Consider the following 25,554-nt stretch of genomic DNA (forward strand, 5'->3'; position numbering starts at 1 on the left):
AGACAAGTGGGAGGTCATGGATACTCGTCTCTCCTCCATAGAACAGCAGATACCTGAGGTTCAGTCCAATTCACAACGCATTGACTCGTTAGAAAAAACTGTTCTTTCTTTACAACGCCACACCGAGGATTTGGAAAACCGAAATAGACGGAACAACCTCCGTATTTATGGTTTGCCGGAAACTCTTGAGGGGGATGACCCTGTCACTTTCTTTTCAACTTTCCTTCCGAAATTATTGGACATGCCACCTTCTACACTCCTCAGTATTCAAAGAGCACATAGACTGGGAGCACGATCGTCGACATCTACCAAACCTCGTGGAATCATCATCCTTTTCTTGAGATTCACAGACTTATTGTCCATTCTTTCTGCAGCTAGATCCAAAAGACAATTATCCTGGCAAGGACAACGTGTTTATATCTCCCAGGACGTTTCTACCGCCACTGCTGCTAGACGAAAGGAATTCCTTGCTCTCCGTCCCTCTCTTCGATCTCTTGGAGCTCGATATGGCCTGTTCCATCCATGTACCTTCAGAGTCACCCACCAGAACAAATCCTGGTCCTTTCAAGATCCTGATGAACTTCGTAATTTCCTTCTCCTGCATAACAACGATGGAATGGATGCCTCGCCTTCAAATAGTGGCTGATACATGCTGTTGTATCTTTTGAATACTTGTTCTTGTTTCTCTCTATGAACGGTCTTTCGCTGTGTCTTCTTTCTTTATTCTCTTTCTATTATACCTTGTTGTAATTTGTTTCTAATTTTTCTTGTTCCTTATCACTGCTTTCCATTCTTATTCTGGTTTTCTCTCTCTATCTTTATCTCATCTATGTAGTTGCAACTCTTTCTTACTTACTTTTTCCGGTCTTTGTGTTCTGCAATATCTTTCCTTTATTTTGTAATCATCATAGTATGTCATGTATTTCATGTACTCCTAATTAATTGTTGTTCTTTCTTCCCTTGTACAGACCTACCTTGGTTGTCCCCTCACCATGTATCACCCCGTGTACTTCTGTGAGGTTTCGGTGCGCTTGTTCTTCTGATCCTAGTCTACCCGTCTTGTTACGCATCACCACCTCCCCACCTCCCTTTGTGTTTCCTCCCCTTCAGGTATGTTTATTGCAGTCATCCTTCTGGATTTGTACTGTCTTCTATGCATTTTCTTTTTTCTTCCTTCTTTCCCCTTTACTGCACCTTCTCCTTCTCCTTTATTCTTTCCCCCTCCCTTTTTCCTTTTCCTTTTCCTTTCTCCTTTCCTCCTTCTCATTTTCACTACTTTTCCTTTTATTCCTCTAATGGTTGGCTTCCCTTCTACTTCTTTAATGTGTTGCTTATTACTGGTACAGTATTTTTATGCATTTTTCAATTTTGAACAGTTTAAAATGTTTTGGTTTTCAAAGTTGTTTCATGGAATGTGAAAGGTTTTAATCATCCGATTAAACGGCAGAGAGTACTTTCACACCTCTCTTCCTATAATCCTGACATTGTTCTGATTCAAGAAACCCATCTTTCAGATATTGAATCCTTGAAACTAAAGAGACTATGGGTTGCCACTGTCCTATTTTCTCCGGCCTCTCATAAAAAGAATGGTGTTGCCATTTTGATCCATAAACGTCTCAAATGTAAAGTAATTCTTGAAGAAAAGGATGATCAGGGTCGCTGGATTCTTGCTAAGTTACTTATTAATGCCATCCCAATTACCTTGTTCAACGTTTATGGTCCTACATGTTTTGATTCCTCTTTTTGGCCCTCCATTACTGCAAAATGTATTCAACATAAAAGTGATTCCTTCCTACTAGGTGGAGACTGTAATCAGATCATTGATCCCTTTTTAGATCGTAAATCCTCTGTCCGTTTTGCCCCTCACAAACCTCACAAACAATTCCTGGATACTATTACACAGGCTCACCTTGTAGATTCATGGAGACTTACCCACCCAGACACTGTAGATTTTTCCTTTTTCTCTCCTCCTCATGCCTCCTTTTCTCGTCTAGACTATATTTTTCTTTCTCCTTCTTTATCTCAAACCCTTATATCCTCTTCTATTGAACCTATTGTCATTTCTGATCATGCCCCTATCATCACTGATTTCGATCTTCTTCCCCCTCTTCCTAAATCCTCTCGCTGGCGTTTTAATTCTTCTCTTCTTATTGATCCTTTCTTCTCTTCCTCTTTTCGTTCTTTTACCTCTGAATTCTTCCAAATTAATTCTGCTCCTGATACTCCCCCCCATGTTCTTTGGGACTCATTCAAAGCCACGGCTCGAGGATTTATTATTGACTTTGTCTCCAAAAAGAAGAAGAAATTTATTCAGAAACGTAAAGTCGCTCTCGCACATATTAAGTCATTAGAACACCAATTTTATACCTCCTCTCCACATCATATGTCCCCTGAACTTCTTCAAGCGAAAATTGCTTTCAACAAACTTACCACAGACTCAGCTTCTTCCTTCCTTCTTCGGGGTAGCGCGCGTTACTACGGAGGCCGTAATAAATCGGGTAAATTACTAGCTAACTATCTGAAATCACGTAAAGAGCGCACGCTTATTGACTCTATCTATTCTCCGACCAATATCCTCTTACACACAGATAAAGAAATTTTGGAACAATTTCACTCCTTCTATGAATCTTTGTACTCCCCTGAGAACCCCCCACCCCAGAACTCCTCCAAACATATTTTGAAAATCTACCTCAACCAGACACTTCCCAACTTAATTTCTCGACCATTGATTCAGACTTTACCCTTTCGGAGTTATCCACAGCTTTATCTTCTCTGACCAAAGGCAAGACCCCGGGACCTGACGGATTTCCAGTTGAATTTTACCTGCATTTTTCCGACCTTCTCTTACCTAAGCTTCTCTCTCTTTTTCAATCTTTCTGTTCAGCTGGCCTAGCCCAAGGCTCCTTTCAAGATGCTACCATATGCCTCATCCCTAAAGAGGGCAGGGATCCCAAATTCTGCAAGAATTATCGACCAATCTCTCTAGTAAACGTAGATTATAAAGTTTTTGCGAAATTGTTGGCTCTGCGTCTTGATCCATTCTTACCACATCTCATTGGGAAGGAACAGTGTGGTTTCGTCAAGGGCAGTCTTACATCAGATAATTCCAGACTTCTTCTCAATGTTCTCAATAAGGCTCCATCCCTTTCTTTTCCTCTTGCAGCTATTTCGGTTGATGCTGAAAAAGCCTTTGATCGGGTTGATTGGTCCTTTCTGATAGCGTCCCTGAAGTGGCATGGTTTCGGTCCGAAATTCATTTCTTACATCTCTTTAATTTATTCTATGCCCAAAGCTTCAGTTCTCGTCAATGGTCAACTTACCTCCCCTTTCACACTTAAACGTGGTGTGCGTCAAGGTTTGTCCTCTTTCCCCCCTTTTTTTTATTTTAGCACTTGAACCCTTTATATCTTCTATTCGTAACAACTCTTCCATTTCTGGTTTTCCGTACGGTCCTCATCAGCTGAAATTATCTGCTTACGCAGATGACATACTTTTATTCATTTCAGACCCAGTCACCTCTGTCCCTTCCTTATTAGCTGAATTTCAGAAATTTTCCTTGGTTTCCGGATATAAAATAAATTCTGACAAAACGGAGATTCTTCCCTTAACTAAATTCTGCCTCCACTGGTTTTGCTTGGAACAGTAAGAAAATCAAATATCTTGGCGTTCTCTTCTCTAACTCTCTTTCCTCCTCTATCAAACTTAATATGTCTGCAGTCGTCTCTAGAATTGATTCTTTGCTCTCTTCTTGGAACCCCCTATTCCTTTCCTGGTGGGGCCGTCTTGACTCGATCAAGATGATGATTGCTCCAATCCTGATTTAATTACTCTCTATGCTTCCGATACATATCCCGGCTCTCTACTTCCGTCGTATTGACTCCGTCTTGTCTAAATTTCTCTGGAAACAGAAGAAAGCTCGTATTTCTCTCTTAGCCCTTCGTCAAGCTAAATCTAATGCTGGGGTTAATTTTCCAGACTTTAGACTCTATCATAAATCTTTCTCTCTTCCTCAAGCTTCTCGCTGGTTATCGCACGACATAAACCCTTTTTCTCCCCTTTGGCTCTCTGTTGAACGTGAATTATTGTCTCCTTACTCTTTTCAAGATGCAATTCGCTTCACTGCTAAGGCTTCATGCCTCAATCCCCCATTATTCAAACACACTTCTTCTCTTTTAAGGCCCTTGGTATCCACACTCCCGGTCTCTCGTACATCCTTCCTATTGTCACCCATTTGGTATAACTCACTTATCCTCATACGAAATAGGCCTGTTGCCTGGACTTCATGGAGATCGAAGGGTATCATTTGGGTTCACCATCTCTTTGACGGGTCCTCTCCCTGTTCCTTTCCTCAATTTCAATCCAAATTTTGTTGCCCTTCCTCGTTTGCAAACAAATACTATCTTCTTATGGAAACCGTTCTTGATCGCTACTATTCTCTTCCCTCAGACGTAACATCCACTTCTTCTTCATCTCTTCTTACTATTCTTTCTACTATTCCTAAGGCTTCTCTTATTTATCGTTACTTCTTGACTCCTGCTCCCGATCGTCCCAAATCAAAATTGGAACTTTCTTGGGAAAAAGACTTTGTGTGCTCTTGGCCGATTTCTCTGTGGGACAAAATATGGGCTAAATCTTTGAAGACCTCTCGTACTGCTTCTATCACTCAATCCCTCTTTTTCTTCTAACATAGACTATACCTATCTCCCCTCTCTCTTTCTCGCTTTCTCTCTTCCTCTACTGCTAACTGTTGGACCTGTAATGCTCCCAACGCTGATCTTCTTCATCTCTTCTTTTTCTGTCCTTCAGTCCGACTTTTCTGGTCACAGGTCTGGTCTCGCATTTCTCGTATTTTTAATTTTTCTATTTCTTTTTCTACTTCTTTGGAGTTTTTGGGTAGCCTGTCCGAATCTTTTGACATTCCCCCACATTCACATGGTCTTTTTGACCTCATGCTTGCCCTTGCACTCCAACATATAGCTTCCAATTGGAAATCTTTGACCAAAATCTCCATACATTGTTAGTGGAATCTCCTTTGTCACTCTCATAGATTGGATGTTGCATTTGCGTCCAGCTGTAAACCCTCTCGTAATGTTGAACTCTATTGGCTGCCTCTTAACCTATATTTAGATCAGTCCGCCAAAAAACCTTATACCCCGCTTTCCGGTGACAATTTTCGACCCCCTTGAACAGTTGTACTCCTGCTTATAGTTCATATTTTTAGCTTTCACTAATGTAGTTCTTATCTTACTTCTGTTTTCTTGTTGATATGGTTCTTATTCCATAGATTTTTTAATATACTTGTGCATATACTGTACTTTATTGCCACCAATTTACATACATATTTCTACTTTTACTCTTAATTGTATTAACATTGTTCTCATCCCTCCCTTCCCTCCCTCTTCTCCCCCCCCCCAGAAAACTCTTTAAAAATGCTTTGATTTTTTTCATTGTGCCACCAGCGACCTATGTTTTATTTCTCCCATGTATACTCCCCCTTTTTTGCATTTTGTTCTGCTGATGTCACCTTACTGTATTACCAATTTTATCTCAATAAAGCCTTCAAACATAAAAAAAAAAAAGTAACTGATCTTCTATTCTTCATGGCAGCCCAAAGAAATGATGCCATTGAATAACATACCAAAGGATCCACCAACAACTGAAAAAAGTAAAGGGCAGGTCAACAACGCCTAAAATTGTATTTTCTTAGAATGGGTATTATAAATCTCTTCCTGTGGACTCTATGAAGGTAGCAGAAAAAGACAAAATAGTATATGCAAATCTGTCTGTGGCGGTGTTCAATTACAAGGGCATTGAGTCAGGTCATCTGCAGAAAATACGTTACTGGGAGAAACCAGCATCAAAGAAATATAATTTATTCAAAACCTCATTAAAATAAAACTATGCTGGGTGTTAGGCACAATCGCTAAATAAGTGTGAACAGGCTGGGAATTTGGACGGGCATTTGATACAACTTCTCTGTGCTTTTTACTACTAAACTCCCTTCTGTCATGAACCATTTTCTGCAGCCAATGATTCTACTGCTGTAGAGCATGTGTTCATCTGTCCGGAGACTAAACGTGATGTAATAAATATATGTTATTTATTTCGATTTGAGTGTTTACCATTGTAATCCAAAAGCACAGTCTAGACAGAGTAGCCATTATGGATGTGCCCCTAAACATCTATCTAGATATACAACCAAGCAACAGAAAAGCCAAATCCCCCATTCAAAGACACATCCATGCACATCTTATTGCACAAACTGATGTTCATGTTATATGACGGTGGAACGTAGCATCTCAAAATGCTCAGGTGATCTTTAGGTAACAGTAAACAATAATACAGATATATGTAGGAGATGTGAAGGCGCAATTATTAGCATTTTGGAACCTGGTTTGTAATGTAAGAACCATTTTACTTTCTACTCGTCAGTCATATGTGCAGTAACTATACAAGGTGGCTTAATGTTTCAGAGATGCCATTCAGTGCTTGATAGAGGTTACAAGGGACACCACAAGATTGGCACATCATTGGCACTGTGATTTTAACACTCTCATTACCAGCTTTCTACAAGTGCCACAGCCTTGGTCCCTGGCACAAAGACGGAAGCTGCTGAGGTTCTAAGGTTGGGGCAATGGGCAAGAATGACTACCTCTTGACTATCTCCTAGGGTGTCCTCGCAGCTTCCACTTTTCTGCAGTGTTGCTATCATATTGACATAGAGTAGACAACATTTCACAAGACAGGAAAATATTCATGAAGTAATGCTTTCACTGTACATTCTTAGCAGCATCAGGATACCTTCGGCAACTAACAAAACATAATACAGCACTACATATCTGAAATAAAGCTGAGCTTGTAAGATTTTACTTAGGAATGTGTAAATGGTAGCTGAGCGCATAAGTCTCTGTCTTGTGATATTAGACTGTTCATACAATTGGAATTTATTAACCCTTATGTTAAATGCTGTTTTTGTCATTTAGGCTATATTGGGCATACAGTGGCAAGAAATCTGCCTATGTGCATCTATTTGTACATATGAAGCTGTATCTTGAACTTCATGACTGCTCCTGAATAACAACAATTCCACTTGCAATGGATATAGAAAAGTTAATTGTATTAGAAATTTATATGCCAACAAACTAAGAGCTCGATTTAGGGTTTGGCAGACAGGGTACTCCTTCACAAATGTGTCAGAGTACGCTGTCTGCCAAATCATTATTCCTCCCACCTCATATTCTGATGGGTGGGCCAACAATGGCATCTCCGTTGGCTCCTTGGCTGAAAAGTACCTGCGACAGTTCTACAGAGGACATGTAAGGACACTAAACCACACACCCTATTTAAGGTGGCTGTTTGAATGCCTTTTTTTGTTTCCTCGCCACCAGACAAAAACAGGCATTGAGGATAAGACGCCCACGCCCTGGCAGAAAAGTATCACGATGTGGGGGTCAATTGTTTTTGTATTTTTCTGAAACAAATTCCCATAGTTTGTTTCAGAAAAACAAAGGGGCAGATTTACAAGCCCCTTGCAACATCTTTACGACACTGTTGCATCACTTCTGTAACGCAACGGCGTTGTAAACAATGCGCCACTATGCAACATATTTACAACGTGACGTATCTCGTTAGATGCATCGCTTTGTGAAGACCTGCGCTACATTATACCTGCGTCTGGTATAATGTTTAATGTATAACAAGATTTCATTGAGTCACTTTTACGTCCCCGCTGTGTCAAAACTGTACGCCTGCTTGTAGCAGGCGTAAGGAGTGACACAGTACAACAAGTACAGGCCGCCCCTGAACAGTGCTGGAGATGCGTCGCACTTGCGACACGACTCCAGCACTGCGTCACCTATATGCTGACACATGTGTCGCGCATCTGTCTATCCTTGCGCCACAGTGCACCGCATTGTAAATGCGGCGCATCCATGGTGGCGTAAGGGGTTTCTAACAACACGCAAAATAACTGCGCATCCCTGCTGATATGTAGGGATACGCCGATTATTGGAAATCTGCTCCTACAGCTTTTGACAAGTGTGACGAACAGCCATCAAAACTGACGGGAGACATCCAGCAAACCTTTGGTACTTTGAACGGAAACTCTGGGACACCCGTCCCTTTGAATGTACAGAGATGAGGTTGGGCTGGTAGTCATTCTAAATAATGACTGATGGTAGTCCATTAGGATGGCAGATGCCAGATCCCTTATGGCCTTGGCAAAGTACCACCCATCAAACTATAAATCAGGCAATAAAAATTGATATGGCACAACAGCATACAACATTTAAGTAAAAGGTTTGAGCCTCCATACATACACATTGCCTTCCGAGGTCCAAAGTTGTTTCATGAGTGGAGTCCAGTCAAATGCATCAGGCTCCTTCTGTAGCCATTTATGGTATTCTGCAACATTGGCCTCATTGTTGGTTGTTAGGTAGATCTCGTCAAAGTGTTCACAAGCTGGCATGACTTGCAAGAGTGCCGCACCAAACCCTAAGCTGATCAGGATTTTCCCTTTTATGCCACCTGTTATCAGACAAAAGAACATCATCGTTAATTAGCAGGCCCAATGCGAAGAGTGATGCCTCTTGTGAGTTCTGCAGTTTTTGCACCCTGATTTAAAAAGTAAAAGATATGTGAGTATATGAACAATCTGTTGTGTATTGTCTTCAGTGCATGCCATGTATCTTCAGCTCAGCCTTTAGGAATTTTTATGTAGGTAAACAGGTTTTTGATGTTACCTGCAGGTGACTGTCTGGTGAAAGGAGAATTGGGGATAATGCACTGTTTAATACAGCAAAATCTGCTATGCACCTCCTACACCCAGCCTGAAACCTGCCAAGAGGGAGATAGCATTTATATAACACTTGTAGCAAGAATGTTGTCCACATCTGTCCTGCTGAACATCTTATTCTCCTCTGGCCTAAATGTATATCACTAGTGATGTCTCTATTCCTAACAACTGAGCAAGAGCTGCAAGGTGATCAAGTTCAAAAAAGCTCACAGTTTTAGAACTCACTGAGCACAAGGCAACACAAAGCAACAACATCTAATCAGTCTTGATAGACATGTTTCTTCTTTGGCTGCATTGAACCAGCCCCACGTTATCAGTATGCTTGCCACAGTTTCAAGGTAGCTTCATCACCTTGCACCACACCTGCCCTTCTGTCTGATGATGACAACTGCTGCAGCATACGCTGAGTATTACAACTAACCCTGGGCATAGTACTGCGCTACGCTCGCAGAGCGTGCATAGTTTGCGCTACTACGCACCACGCAAATTGCACGTAGCACAGTGCAAAAACACGTAGCGGGCATTTTTTGATTGCTCATGGTCCTCCAAGTAAAGTTGGTGACCGCGAGCAAGCAAAATCAACATCCCGGCGAGACTTTTTCCTCGTTTGCGATCAGCAACATCAAGTTTCTGATCGCGAGCGTGGAAAATAAACCTCCCTGCGAGATTCTCAATGCTGGGCAAAGGGTTAAAATTCAGGACAAAAATTCAAGACACAAGGAAGAGCGGACATATATCATCTGTTTATCAATGCATTTATTTACTATTACTTTATATTGCACTACTTAATTACTGTACTGTGTATGAGATTGCCTCTAGATATACTACATTCAGATTTTGTATTATGTCCTTGTTCAATAGTAAATTGAGGCCCTTCAGCACAGTGTCAAGAGCATCACTCCTACCCAAATATACCGATTTGTTCTTGAAAAGAAAACAACAGCAACATTTTTTATATGTTTCTAAACATTTCAATATGGATGGCAAACTGTTTGGAAAACATTAAGGTAAGTGCCTTTTTCACCTTCTGCTATGTTAGGCAAGCTGAACAAACACATCTGGCTCACCTGACCCTCCACTAAATGTCAAACCTAAAGAAAATGTATGAGGCAGAGCAGATGGTGTGGGTGACACTCCCAAATTATGGGGTCTTTTCCTCCGCCCGCATCCCATTTCCCCCCCACCATATTACAATGGCGGGGGGGACCCCAGCGGACGGAAACACTGTCCGCCGATTTTCCGCCGGTCGACAATTCGACCGGGTGGAAAGGGGACTGCATGTGGTGGCGGTGTCTGCAAGACACTGTCATCCATATTGCAAATCAGGCGAAGATGTGCCTTCCCATTGCGGGCCCCCAGGGTAATGGAGGTGGGGTGCATATGGGGTGGTACCTATGGTAACCCCCTGCATTTGCATGCACAATGTGGCAGGCACCGCACAGTGCCTGCCACGTTGTGCATGTAAATGCACAATGTGCAGCCACAGCATTGTGGCGGGCGGTGCTGTGTGCAACGTCCGCCACAATGTTGTGGCTGGGGGATGCAACCGCCACGTGGCGATGGCATCCTAATTGCCGGTGCAGGACTGCCACACCACTGGCAGCCTGTCCCAGCACCGCTAGGGTGGCGGGCGCATAAAAGTCCACCCGCCATCCTAAATAGGTCCCTAAATGTCAGGATGTGAGGTTCCCACAACTTGTCTGTAGTCTCACTGCATAAGAAAGGCCCGACTGCTGCATTAGAGTGTGTGTCAGGGACTCTACATTTATCTCAGATCTGGGATCTCGAACACCAGAGAAAGAATTAAAGAGCAAAATGAAGTCAAAATCAGTTTGAATATTCAGCAATCTGTTTCAAAGGGTAACTGATAAGAACTGAATAAATAAGAAAGAGAGGTACAAGGCAGGACAATTCTAAAAAACAGATAGGTTCTCCATGAGTATCAGAACGTATTGCGTACCTGGGGTGTTGTCTCAGCAGAGAGGCCAGAAACAGCATAGGCACTGTAATGTATGTAATGTAATGTAATGTGCACTTTTATAGCGCGGCTGTCACCCAAAGGGTATCCTGTCTAGTGGTTAAATTACAAGCACCCTCCCTCCCTGGCACACTAAGCTGATGCGATGATCCATTGGCAGTGCTCATGAAGGGCGGGTAGGGGCCAGCTCCTTGAAATGTTGGGCTCTGGGAAATTGACAACTCTGTCCATGTCTTACAGTGGCGCTTCAGTCGAGCCAGGCCTAAACCAGTGGTTTGGCTCATCCCTAGGTGCCAGAGAGCATGCAGAACCTTCAAACTACTTGGAATACAAATTAAACAATAACAAAACATGATAAAGACTTTACAATGTAGAAAGTCATTCTGGAAGTGTTTCAATTTAGTATATTAGATTGTATTGCATTAACATTTATTTGAATTGGACCATGAAATTTAAAACAGTTATCTGCCCCCTCCCCCGAAAAGCCATGAGTTAAGGAAGTGTGCAAACTGTCAGATGTCACTTCTGCTATGGTCAATATTATTTTATGGATGGAGGAACATTACTGTCTATTGAAGTATATACAAGTGAAGTTTTTAAATTGGGTCCATCTTGAATTGAATTACTTTAACGTGCTCTCAAATGGCACTAATAAGTAAACTAGACACATGACGTTACTTGATTTCCTTTAAACTGCACAATTCAATCATGGGGTTAAGCTGGGATTTTAACCCAGGTTTCCTAAGCACATAGTGCAATTAAGCATTTGACTAGACTTCTTTCTTTTTTGCTATCCCCTTAAGCACTAGAGGACAGCGTTTTTGTACAATTAAGTCAGATGAATAGAACACTGTGCTAAGTAAATACAGATTGTTTTTTAAAAACATTTTTATTGAGCAGAGCATTAGGTTCATGATACATTATATACTTAAAGTCATTATTAAAACCAATTACAAAGAAAAAACAATCAGACAGCCTTTTAGCTAAAGCAGCTAATCCTATAGTCATTCACGAGACAAAGTGCATAGTGCAAATTTTTCTTGATACATACCAGCAATAAGAGAAAAAAAAACTGAAAAATTCCTACTACGCCTAAAGTGCAATATCAATAAAGTGCTAGTGCCATCTTATCACCAAATTCTATCATAGCTACCATCTTTAAAACACGGGAAAACATTACTATAATGGCCCATTATAATATTGACCCAAATTCAAAATACCCAATCCTATCAAATACACAAACTAAAAAGTGCTGATGTCACTAAAGTGCAATACAATAAAGTGCAAATGTCTCTTAATAAAAAGCGGTATATTGATTTACCACTTCAAGTGCTATGATCACTCTTTACACTTCTCTAATTCATTAAAAAACTTCAATTTTTTTAAACATTTTTTAATACCGCCTACCCTCCTAGCGTAGGCTTCTTCAAATGATCGGGTCCTTTTCATTTCATTGAACCATTTCAGATGAGAAGGGGCTTCCCTAGATTTCCAAATCTGCAGAATTAGGGAGCCAGCCACCAAACTTGAAATAAATATAAAAGCTCTTTCAGGTTCGGATTGCATCGTTTCCCCTCTGCAGATTCCGAACAAAGCGGCTTCGGCCTCAAGCGGAATACTCTTTCCGATTGCTTGCTCGATATCCCAAAAAACTGTCTCTCAAAAAATCCTAATGCCTGAACATGAGAAAAAAGTGTGGTGCCACCCGCCTTCCCCATCTATCTGGCATCAAACACACTTGTTTTCAACACTCTGAAATCTTTTATTTAAGGTGTCTGGAGTTAGGTAAGAGAGCCATCGCGATATGAAGGCCATCCTTTTATAATTGGCAGCACGTATTGATTTACTTCCTAAGTGGCAGATGGACTCCCACTCCTTCCTCGTCAGCCTGAATCTGGTATCCCAAGTTATTTTCTCCAGATGATTATTTATCACAGGGACTTGTCCCAATTTATGCAACAGCATATACCAGTTTCCCACCCCTCTGATATTGGCCCCATAGAGGGCTACCACCAATTGATTAAGGGAATCAAGCATACCACCAGTATTTCTTAATAAAGAAACAATTCGTGGATATTCAAGAAACGTCGGTTTCTGGTGGCTCTCCACCCTTGCCAATAATTCTTCCCATGAAATCGGCCTGTTTTGTATTATGAAATGCCTTAACTCCGAAAGTCCACAGCCTATCCAAGTATTTATATGCCTTAATTACAGCTGGAGACCAAGACTGGCACATTCTCTGATTTTTAAATACTGGAGACCCGACGAGCTCATCTTTTTGAAAAAGGACTGGTCTAAAAAGATAATCTTTTAAAGTTTTATAACGTTTTTTTTTTAAGATTAGAAGTTTTTAAAAACACTTGAGTTGGTGATACAATTTCTTGTGTCATTTTGTCTATAAAAAAGCTGTCTCTGATGGAGTTTGATCCTATCTAGCCGGATACTAAATCCTCATAATAAGTTCTTAAATGCGGCAGGGCTAAACCCCCCTTGATCTATTGATCTATTGGTAATTGAAGCACATTCAATATGACCCTTGGAGCTTTCTTACCCCAAATAAATTGCCTGAATAAGGTATCGATTTCCCTGAAATATGATTGATTTATTTTTATCAGGACATTAGAAAATAAAAAAATTAGGAGCTGGAGTATGGACATTTTAATTAATGATAATCTACCCACTATCAATAAGGGGAGTAAAGTCCATTGTTCCAACAGCTTCTTGATCTTGCTCTTTATTCTCAAATAGTTTAATTCGAATAATTGATGAAACTGAGTAGATACGTATATCCCGAGATACCTTATAGGGTCAGTTTTTGTTGCTTGTAGCTTCAGAGAAGGTGGAAAAGAATTCAAAATTAGGAGCTGGAGTATGGACATTTTAATTAATGATACTCTACCCACTATCAATAAGGGGAGTAAATTCCATTGTTCCAACAGCTTCTTGATCTTGCTCTTTATTCTCAAATAGTTTAATTCGAATAATTGATGAAACTGAGTAGATACGTATATCCCGAGATACCTTATAGGGTCAGCTTTTGTTTCTTGTAGCTTCAGAGAAGGTGGAAAAGAATTCAAATCGGCATAAAGGGCAAGAACCTCAGTTTTATTTGCACAAATTTTATAGCCGCCTACTTTTTCTAATTCCAAAAACTCCCTCAGGACTGTTTCGAGATTCTCTCTATCTGGAGTCAGATACAAAATGGTATCATCCGCAAATAATTTAAGCTTAGCCATGTCAGGGATCGGTGATTGGATAGCAGCATTATTCCGTATTTTATAATCTTGGCTATTGCCCCCTGGTAGGTATTGTGCAACATATCCACCACTTGGGCAGGAAACCGACCAAGGGTAACAAACAGTGTTCTCCAGTTCACCAGGTCAAAAGCTTTCTGAGCATTGACCATTACTATGCTTGCCAGAATACAGTTTATATTAATATATTCCAGAGCATGTATTAAAAACTGGGTGTTAGCTGCCATTCATCTACCCACAATAAAACCTGTTTGATCTCTGTGTATTCCCTCCTGAGCGGCACGTAGAAAACGTTCTGCTCATACCTTCATCAAGAGTTTATAATCTGAATTCAAAACACTGATAGGCCTATATGAATTCACGTCTTCCGGATTTTTATCTTTTTTAACAAATGAAACAATTATTGCTTCTTTAAACACCACTGGAACCAAGCCCCCCTCTTTAACAAAATTAAATAGATTTCTCAGAGGGGTAGCGAGTTCCTTTAAGAAGACTTTATAAAACTTGATGGGAAAACAATCCTGTCCACAAGCTTTTGCACCGGCTGTTGTTTTAATAGCTGATAAAATTTCAGTAATCTCCACTTTCCTTTCCAAATCGTCGATCCGATTCTCTAAAAGTTTTGGGACATTCATATTTACAAAGTATTCCTGAATTAACTTCAATTAAATACTCGGTAGGATACAGCCGGCAAAAATGATCCTTAAAAGTTTGTGAAATGCCGCTACTATCAACTACTTCTAGGCTAGTCCGAGGATCTAAGATTTTTGATATTATAGCTGATTCTTCCTTTTTCCTGGTTGAATTTGCCAGGAATTTGCCAATTAACTGGCTTTTCTTGTAGACCCTCTGTTGAAATATTTGTGAGTTACAAACTTCTTCTCAATAAAAAAATCCTTTAATGCTATTCATGCTTGCTCATATTTATTTGGGAGAAACTGGAGTTGGAGAGCATATTCCTAATCCACTTCAGATTGCAATTGAGCTGTCTTACCCCTCTGAGTGCTGGACTTGGCCGCTGTAAAAGCTATTATCTGTCCATGGGCTGCTGCCTTAACCCCCCCACATGGAGAAAGGGGCAGTGGTATTCTCGTTAATCTGAAAGTATTCCAGAAACCACTCTCTAAACTCTCTAACCCACTCCTCATTTTGCTAAAGGAGACGGTCAAGCTGCCTCCTGGGACTTTCCCTGCTTTCTCTCCCATGTATAATTACCATACCAACATATGCATGATCTGAAAAAGGACTACATCCCATACCGGGATCTTGAATCTGAAGGGTTAAGGTAAAAATCTATTTAAGACACTGTCCGAAACGGTGCGAAGAGCAAGTATAAAATTCCTTATCTAAATCAGCTTCCCTCCAAGAATCCACCACTTGATACTCTTGTATAATGGCTCCCAATATTTTTTTTGTGTTTGGTAATAGTTGTTTTTTATTTTTATTCGAGGTATCCTTTCTAATGTCCTATATAAAATGAAAATCCCCACCAAATATCATTAGCCCAGAAGATCTTAACAATAAATCATTGATCTGCACCAAGGGTCCTGTATCATCTGAAATAGGGCCATAGTAGTTAATAAAATGTAACATTTTCCCCTGTAACTTACTTACTAACCATAGCCACCTCCCATGAGTATCCCTATGGACTTCTAAAAATTCCCAGGGAAGTTTACTTGAAAAATAAATTGCTACGCCTCTGACTGCAAGACCTGAAGAGGGAAAAACACTTTAGAAACGGCTTTGGGTAAAAAAAGTTTCGGAGAGTTAGATTTCAGATGTGTCTCTTGCAGAAAAAGAACTTGGGGACTTAATGAACATAGCCATCTAATATAAGCACCATACTTCTTTTTGTTTAGTATTACGTTTACATTAGCTGATAGAATCTTACATTTACTGGTTTCCATAAATAACTATCCTTTTTATATTTTCCAAACCTTTCTGAACCTTCTGCTCATGTTCTTTTTTCTGCTGTGAAACTCCCCCTTCCCACCCCAGAACAAGAATAACTATCCACCCCTCGAAATGTGGAAATACCCCTATCGGCCACGCTATCCACACTCTGACCCTCCCATCTAACCTAACGGGTATCATGAAATCACACCCTGAGTGCCCCCACTGATCCCGGTCCCCCCAGCAAGAATATCACTATTAGTCAATTGACTTACAGGCCGGAGCGGCATGTATTAGGGATAGAAGAAGCACATGTTCTACCAATTGTCAATCTAGCAGACAATTTCTCACCAGATAATAAATCTATGTAAACAAAAATAATAACTCTGCCGGACTGTAGATCCCCAGCAGTATCATAAGACCACACTAAAGGGCATCCAGCCCAACTTGAATTTTAGAGGAGGGGATCCTTAAATATTGCTATTGGTAAATCTATACGTATATGATCATTCAAGTACTAGACCCTACCAAGATCTCCTTTAAAAGGGCTTGTGCTTCTTCTAAGTCTGAAAACATTAAACAATTCTCTTTAACCAAGACTTTCAGTTTTGACTGCTGAGCAATTGATGCTTGTGCGCCATGAGCTTTAAATAAATGAAGAATTTTAACAACTTATTTTCTCCTCTGCGCAGCAGCGGCAGTCATGTCAGAAAATATGCGGCATTTACTAGTTTCTGTCACAGAAAATTGTCTCTGCTGAATCGCTTTTGACAGGATTCTCTCCTTGATACGGAAGTCTGCGAAATTCAGCAAGATAGTTCTAGGAATGGTAGAGTTGGGGAAGCGTTGTGCAGGAACTTGATGGGCTCTTGTAATAGTGAGGTCACCCTCAAACTCTGGCACTACATTCTGTTTAATAAATGAGTTCATGCATTGGATAGGTTGGGAGCCTTCTATACCTTCGGGAACCCCGACAATCCTGAGGTTTGACCTCTGAGAATGATTCTCAAGTTCCACCAATTTGCTCTTAAGAATTTTTTTCTTTTTTGCCGCCTCCTTGGCCTCCCCCATAGCCATGTTCATTTGATCCTCTAATACAGAAATTCTAGCTTCAGCCTCCCGTAATCTAATCAAGAACCCAGTAATTTTTTTTCAGTTTCCCCAGTCTCAGATGCAAGGCTGCGATCTCTATTTGCTGTGCTCTTTTCATTTCATGTATCTCTTCTAAAATTAAATTCAGAATATCTCTGATGTCTAGCTTATACATCCCCTTGGTCTCTGAACTTTGGGAGGAATTTTCAAACAAAATATCGTTGTCAACACTCGTGCTTCCCACCTAGGATCCAACTGTACCAATGGAATTAATGGGACTGATGGAACCTCTGGTGGTACTTTCCTTGAGGTCTTATTTAAAATTGCGACTGTAGACTGTAGAAGGGGTTGTAATGACACCAGGTTCACTGGAGTCTCCATCGTGAACTCCCAGCTTTTACCAGCTGCATCTTGCACTAGAGAGGGATCCAGATTAGATATTAAATTTTCCGCTACATTCAGGAAGGTTGAAAATATGAGGTGTGCTGCCAAAGCTTGTACTTGAGCTTGTACCTGGGTCTGTACTTGAGTCTGATCCATCTGTTGCTGCTGGGCCCCCGGGCAGTTCATTTCAGGAGTTTGTTGTGTTGATCCCGAGTCTCTAGGAGCTATTAATAATGTTGAGACCAGTCCTGTGTCTGGCAGTGAGGCATTGGACAGCTTGGAGGCTGATCCCAAAGTTAAAGAGGAGGATTGTGGGTGTGACGATTTTGGGGTAGTTTTCTTTATGAACAATGGAAAGTCTTTAATTTCTTTTGCACCTTTCTTCAGGCTGTCTTGAGCTGGACTTGCTGATACCACCGCGGCTTCTAATAATTCTGGTGTGACCTTTGCCTGATCGGCCCCTGATTCCGCTAAATCAAACTGCCCCTCACATTGTAAGGAAATAGAGGTGGAGGGGAGCTCATATTCTGAGCTCTCCAAAGTGATATCAAGACCTGGGGAGGTGGAATTATTCCCCCTACCCTTATCCTTGGCAGCCCAAAGTGCAGCTTTCTGTGCCAAGGCTTGGCGTGTTTTTGCTTTAAGGTGGGCCGCGATATCAGCTTTACTGGCCTTACTGACAGTACTTCCATCTTTCTGTGGTTTACCCATTTTCTCCCCTCACTTCTTATTATACAACCTGTTAAATGTCTTTCTTGTTCTTTACCCCCACGTGTCCTTGTTTTCTTCAATTTGCTTCAATTTGCTAAATTGTGCTCTTTATTGCTCTGTGTTACAATTGGGCTCGCAAATAGCCCGTGCTTCCTCCCAGAATCTGCTCAGTCCAGCCTCACCTCCTCACCTCCTTTTGCCATCTGGGTCCTTTAGTCCGAATCCGGGTTCCGTTTTTCCCCTCCCCGCGGCATGCTTCAATCTCCAAACTTCACTTTAACCGCTGTCAACCTGCAAATGGCCGCAGGGGAAGTAAACGGGCCTTATTCAGATCTAAATTGAGAGTATGCGTGCTCCAAGCTAATCGCACCACCTACACCACTCCAGCTGCGCGAGTCCACAGCCATTTCTCCTTGCTGCCAGCCCCAAACTGCCGAAGGTTGCAGCTGCTTGAAGATCGTCACCGCTACAAAGTCGAAAGCGATCCTCGGCACTTCTCAACGTACTCTTCAGACGCCGCACTTCGCCTAAACCTCCGTAGCCAAATACAGATTGCAAGTTAATTTGACACAGCTACAGAAAGAAGAAAAGTACACAGTGATGATGAGGGACTGCGGGACAAAATAGGCTATTATCACTGACTTTCTTAGTGCTCAAAGGGCATTAACAAAAGTATGTACACTGTCATCCTGAGTGCAATGGGATTGTGGACAGTTAGCGTGGAGGTGGAATCAAAGGCTTAGCTAAAAAGTAGAAATTATTCAGTGACGTTTTTTTAAATATTTTAATCTTTCACTATCAGGTAACTGCATATAAAATAATGCACATCTTAAATAAAGTGTATATACAAGTTTAAAAAATAGGAGGGAAATACAGTGGTTTATGTTATGAAAACTTTGCTGGTTAATGTGCTCACTGTAGATATGTCTGTGTGCAACCAGAAGTCTAGAGAACCAAATTCTCATTGGTTCAGCAGTTAAAAGTGACTTTTTCATTTTTAGTGCTAGGAGTTCACTGCCCATCACAAAAAGCACTGTGAATGTGTAAGGCAATTATTTTACATTTACATTACACACTTTATAATATAGTCTGATATAAACTTAGGTTAAAATCCAAAAAGTGTTTTCAAAGTGCACATTTTAGTAATATGGAAATTGCACCTAGTGCAAACTGTTTTACAACTATCCATTAAAAACATGTAATACATAACTTAGCTTGGAAAAACCCGCTATAATACCTCTCATAAAGAATAAATCTTTGTCTCCTTGAAGACTAATGTGCCTCCATCAATTAAAGGCCCCTTTGCTGGCTCCCAAGAAGCCTCTACATTTATAGATTACCAATTGCACAGATCTACCTTTCTTTTTAGGCAGCCTGCACCCTCGCGAAAAGGCTTCTTTCTTGTGTATATGTCTGCCCCTCCCTTGTGATATGAACACAGGAGACCTTCCACTTCAGACAAGGCATTTAAACTGTGACTTAGGTCTTTTAGCACAAAGGCTAAAATTATGGACAAATGCTGTCCGCTGAAATATAAATAAAGGTATTCACGGACTTACAGGTGGTCACCTTATAATCAATTCACATCCCTCTGCCCACCTCGATATTAAGTATATTTTTCCTAAATTTGGGGCCTCACTTACAAAAAATTGGAGTGGAGCAGTGCTGCAAGTCTTTTTGTGGCACTGCCTTACACCAATTTGAAAAGGGCAGGTCTGCAGCGGATGCATGAGATACGGTGCATACCTGCCCTTTCTACCTGCGCTGGTGCACAATTTGGTGCCTAGCACCAATGCAGGAACCCTTGCACCATGGTGCAAGGGTGTCTGCGTTGCTGGCAGGATTGTTTTTGTGCAGAAAGGGCACCTTCCTGCACAAAAACAATCCATGGAGACGTTTTCCTCATTCTATGTCTGCTGCAGAATGCAGCACACATGAAAAGAGGAGAAAACGAGGAATTATGAAAACAAATCTTGTCATTATGCCTGCTCTGGGGAGGCACAAGGTTTTGGCACTGCCCCAGGTTTGTATGATTTTGTAAATCTGGGGCAGTATAAAATCCATGGGTGTTACAATGGAACACCCACTGCAATGCCCAAGGAATGCCTCACTGATGCAGAGTAAGACAAGGCAGCTCTTTGCACAGCCTTGCCCTACTCAATATCTATGAGGCCATATGAAGCCACGCAGAGTTGCTTTGCATCACCACATAGATATTATTGAAATGCCTGTGCCACCAGAGCGTTAAAGAAAGTGACGCTCCGGCAGTGCAGGCCTCTTGTAAATGAGGCGCTTGGAGTTTCTGGGAGCATCCTCTAGCCATACATGTCAGAGTTTATAGGATATACCACATGCTTAGACTTTTTTCCATTTCTCAATACTTGAAACTGCTGGCTCTTCTATTTTGGGGCAATGTCTTTTTTGGCAAGTACCAATCCATGTTTTAACAGAGCCTTTTTAGATTTCGCCTACACAGCACTTGCACTGTGCTTGTGAAATCTAATGTATTTAATTTATCTGATGGGGGGCTTAGATCCCGAGTTTAGTTCTTATTCATTTCTTATTTGTCCATTGGCTTGTCACATTATTTTTCCTTCGTCTCTATCGGTTGAGTATTGTATTTCCCGCCTGTTTGTTGTGTTTCTCTTATTGGTATCCCTAAGTTAAATTACTGGGTAATGTGTCATGGTCTATATCCATACCGTTAGTATTGTTTCTAATATGCTACAATATCCCACAGCTACAGCCCAGTGGTTAGTGTTTTTCCCTTGCCACATAAGGTTCTTGTAGGGTGTCCGAATCCAAGTGGACCAGTTACAGGGTAAGTTATCTGCTATTTTATGTTATTTTGCAATCTTTTTGTTCCTTGTGAAGATTGTGCTCAGCTTTAATAAGTGCCTTTTAAACAACATTTTCAAAACTCATCTTTTGCAGAACCCACAACTGTAGATAGCGCTCAGACACCTTGCCCGGTTTGTGAACACAGACGCTTTTCCCCTCATGTGTTGTGTTCTCTGTGGGTGCTGCTCCACACAGCTGTCATTTAACAGGGACAACAAATGACCAGGACTAGGAATTAAAAGCATTCCTGGAAAAGTTTCATGAAACTGTCACTCCTTTCCTTCCCTCGCAATATATCTCTTTCCATTCTTCCATTATTTGCCTCTCTCTGTCTCTCTCTCCTCGCTCTCTCTTTAAACCAAAGGAAGCTGGAACAAGCATTGGCAAAACCAATTGGTTTTGTTTATGAGAAATCTATTATTGTTTTGGTGAACGTTTTTTTATCATGGTTCATTTGTATTTAATATTTTTTCCAAATGTTTCTGTATTCTTCCTTTACCCTTCATCGGACTCTAGCCATTGCAGCATTTACCAAACTGTCTTCTCTCTACAGATCCTAGATCATTAAGAGACTTCTGGGACATTATGGACTATGTGCCAGCTCTGTGTGGGAATTTAGAACAAAGGTTGAATTGTTGCTTCAACTCCAATCCTTTAGTGATCAATTACTGGCCACAGAAAGGGTTCAGTGGCTGTCTTTGGACTGGACATCTATAGCTGCCAAGTTTCCCAGGTTCATGCTTAATGGGTTTTATCAGTCTACGTTTTTTTTTACTCCGAAAGTTGGCACTTGTAGGCCTCTTTTATAATAAAATAAACAAGACTACAACTCCCAGAGTTCAAAGGCAAAAACTCTGGACTGGAGTCATAATAAAGTTGAACTTCCGTGGGCTGCAGGTGGAGATTTCCAAATATTAGCTAGATTATTATTAATTCACGCAGCTCCTCAAAATATTTTTTTATGGTTCTGCTTGCTATTATCACTAAGATTTGGGATACCATGGTGGTCCCACTATTTAAAGTATTTCGAAGCAGTCTGTGACATAGTTACACCTTGTGCCGCCTATGGCGGTCCCTGCGTTTGCCGCCCGTGGTGACCACATATAAGAACGAGGGCAGCTGGTGATTCCTGCATCGCCTGCAGGTAAGAGTGGGGGGCCATCTCAAAATTTTTACCGCTTGGGGCAGACCGCCCCTGCACCCTCCTTGCTACATCAATGAGGAAGTGACTTTGAGGAATCAATTTCCCACCCAGAGTAAAGTTTCATCAGTGATTTATCAGACTGCTCTATTTGTATCAATTAAATCTTCTAAGTTGTAAGTAGTACTCATGCAGAAGGTGTTTCATGGGGGCTGTTCAAGGGGGTTGTGCCACCATAATTGTAGTGCAGTGAAGATACATCACTGACAATCCGTAGTTCTGTTCTATATGTTGGAAATGATATTAGACTATATAACCAATCATTTATTACTAGCAAGTATGCCTTTCTATACCAGGAAATGGGCTCAGCCTTGCTTATTGCTCCATCACAGGTAGATTCACAACATTTACTTATTGTTACTCAAGATGCCCATCCAGTAAATAACGTAACTTGGAGGAGATTGGAGGGTTTTAAACCACGAGTTGGGCTGTCAGAATGAATAGTTTGCAGAATAGAATAATATATTTATGCTGTTGATGTCTCTGTGTTAACAATACAAGTACCATTCTTCATGTCTCTGCTTGCACAGTGTACTTTCTGTAAATATGTGTATACACAATGCTTTCAGAGTTCTATATCTTAACAAAAGCCTTCAATTACATGGCAAAGAAATATATAGCAACATTTAAAAGCAGCACTTTAGACAGTGTTTGTGAAATGCTTTGAAAGGTTAACTTGTGCACTTAAATTCTTTTACCTGTCAAAACTCTTTATTATGTTTCTAGAAGAAAATTTTATATCTCAGGTGGATAACAGTCTCAATATAATTTAATTAAAAGTCTCGAAAGAATTTAATAATGGCAACACTATGATAAATGTTTGCTAAATTTCTCTATAAATCATCAATGTCTTTATGTCATTACATTCCTGCAGGATATAATAAAGGCATTTGATGTTCTGGGGACAAGCAGGTTCAACTAATATAACAGCTGAAAGCTAGGTTCAACAGGAGTTCCACAACATGCCAGAAAGTATGTGAAAAGTTATGTTATGTTATGTTATCTTTATTTGTTATGCGCACAGCTGCTCCAGCTAAGGAGCGTCCTGGCGCAGTGACAAGGTAGGACAATAACACAACAAGAACAGAAAAGGCGTATGGAGTAACTGGGTTTAAAACAGAAAGGTTTTGATTGCTCTCCTGAAAAGCATAAGGTCCTCCATCTGGCGAATATCTGACGGCAGGGAGTTCCAGATGGAAGCCGCTTTAACGCGGAAGGAGCGCCCTCCCGAGCGGCTAAGCCTGAATCTAGGGACCACGGTGAGGGCCTGACCTTGAGAACGAAGGGCACGCGTGGGTACGTAAAAGGACACAAGGCTGGACAGAATTTGGGGGCCAATACCTTTCAAAGTTTTAAAGGTTAAGCAAAGGTGACAAACCTATGCAAACGATTTGAATATTTCCACAAAGCCTACATCTAAAACATTTTAAAATATCTTCTGCTGGTTCACCTTCATATGCGCACTTTGACATGAAGTATATTGAATATGGCAAACTTTACACTTTTATATGTTGAGGAAATCCTTACTAATATATGTGCACAGGTTCCGGAAAGTGTTTAATGGGACATCCAAATAAAAGGTTTTGCTCGAGTGAAACCTGAGCCTAACTATAACATCCTTGGAACTTTTGCTTTTTTCATTGACTTTCTAAGGTTTTTAAATTATATTTCCTAACTATAAAGTCCCTGTAACCTTTGTTTTTTTTCCGTGAATTTGTAAGGTTTTTTTAAATGCTAATTGCTAACTGTAACGTCCCTGCAACCTTTGTTTTGTTTAGTGAATTTCTATGTTTTTTTAACAAGTAGTCGCATTTGCAGAGTGGTGGACAAAAGGGGCTGTGCCTTTGACCAGCTCTCAGGAGTACCAATGTGTAGAACTTACAGGATGTTCAGGAGGGCTTCTTGGCCCTCAGGGTCCCTCAGGAGTAAAGTGGACTTGATCCCCCAACCAGTAGTGCACCACAAGCTGCGTTCGCAGAGTGACGGAGAAAGAGGTTGTGGCCTCCGAAGACCACTTAACAATCCCTCTGTGTTGGACATATTGGAGATAACAGGATGGGTATTTGGCAACCAAGGACATCCTTGGAGCTAACTATCCCACCTGTTAACTCCAGTAAGTCCCACAGAGCAGGATTGCTGAGACCTGATAGGGGGCGATGCCCCAGTTTGCCACCACTCTGAAAATGTGCCTCTTGGCACACTACTAGTAGGGAGATGAAGTCCCATTGGCTATTGAGTGTCCTTATTGGCCAACTACCCCTCCTGTTACCACCAGAAATTCCCACACAGTGGGTTTTCTAAGAAGTTTTTGGTGGCCATGCCCCCTCTCTCCACCACCCTACAAACACAACTCCTGGTGCACTACTAGTTGGGGTTTTAAGTCCCCTTGGTGTTTGAGGGCCCTTGGGACCAACAAGCCCTCCTGTTACCTCCAGTAAGACCCACACAGGTAGATTGCTGAGAAGTTGTCAAAGGCCATGCCCCCTTTCTCCACCACTCTGCAAGTGCACCTCCTGGCATGATACTCATTGGGGGAATTAGTCTACTTTTGCCCTGAGGCCCTCAGGTGGCAAAAGGACCTCATCCCTACACCAGCTGTGCTCTCAGAGGCATGTCTGCAGAGTGGTAGGGAAAGGGGCATGGCCATTGACCACCTCTCAGCAATCACATTGTGTGTAGCTTACTGGAGGTAACATGAGGCCATGTTAGCTCCTAAGGGCTGTCAGCAGAGAAGGGAACTTCATCCCTCAACGAGGATTGTACCAGGAGGTGATTTTGCAAAGTAGTGGAGAACGGGGCAGGTCTCAGCTGAGTTGTCAGCTTTTGTTGTTTTTTAATTGTTTGGTTTTTTTCAAGGAAGGGGGCTATGTGTGTCACTGGACCATTTTGGGTCCTGGGAACCCCATCCCCAAGGGCCTGAGCCTTTTTTATTTTATTATCTGAGGAATATCTCAAAAACTACTGAACAGATTTACACCAGATTACAATAAGCACGCTTTGTGCCAAATTTGGTGCAATTCTGTTCAGCAGTTCGGGTTGTAGTCGTGTTAAAAAAATGAAAAACCCCCATAGACTTAACATGGGATAAAAGTGATGTGGGACCCCCCCCCCCTTTTTTCTCAGCCCCTGCTTGATGGATCACTCGGCAACTTTCAACACAGCAGCTGAACCAAAAAAGGTGTGAAAATTTCATGGAGATTCATCAAGCGGTGCCAAAATTAATGTCAAAACAAAAATGCTTTTCATAGGGAAACTTTCGTCCTAATTATAACTACCTACTGGTGACCGCCGGTAGGTAATGTATATCTATTTATATATATATATATATATATATATATATATATATATATATATATATATATATATATATATATTTATATATATATATATATATATATTGTTAAAC

General features: G+C 41.1%; 1 protein-coding gene across 1 annotated transcript in view; it reads right to left on the reverse strand.

Annotated features, from left to right (window-relative positions):
• Positions 1-25,554, reverse strand: part of LOC144825021 (indolethylamine N-methyltransferase-like) — a 160,326-nt gene that overhangs the window by 21,516 nt on the left and 113,256 nt on the right. The window contains exon 2 of the mRNA XM_078683934.1: positions 8,319-8,526. Coding sequence (XP_078540060.1) covers positions 8,319-8,526 — 208 coding nt within the window. The remainder of the gene's footprint in view (positions 1-8,318; positions 8,527-25,554) is intronic.

Source organism: Lissotriton helveticus, chromosome 3_1, assembly GCF_964261635.1.
Source record: "Lissotriton helveticus chromosome 3_1, aLisHel1.1, whole genome shotgun sequence".
Classification (NCBI taxonomy): Eukaryota; Metazoa; Chordata; class Amphibia; order Caudata; family Salamandridae; genus Lissotriton; species Lissotriton helveticus.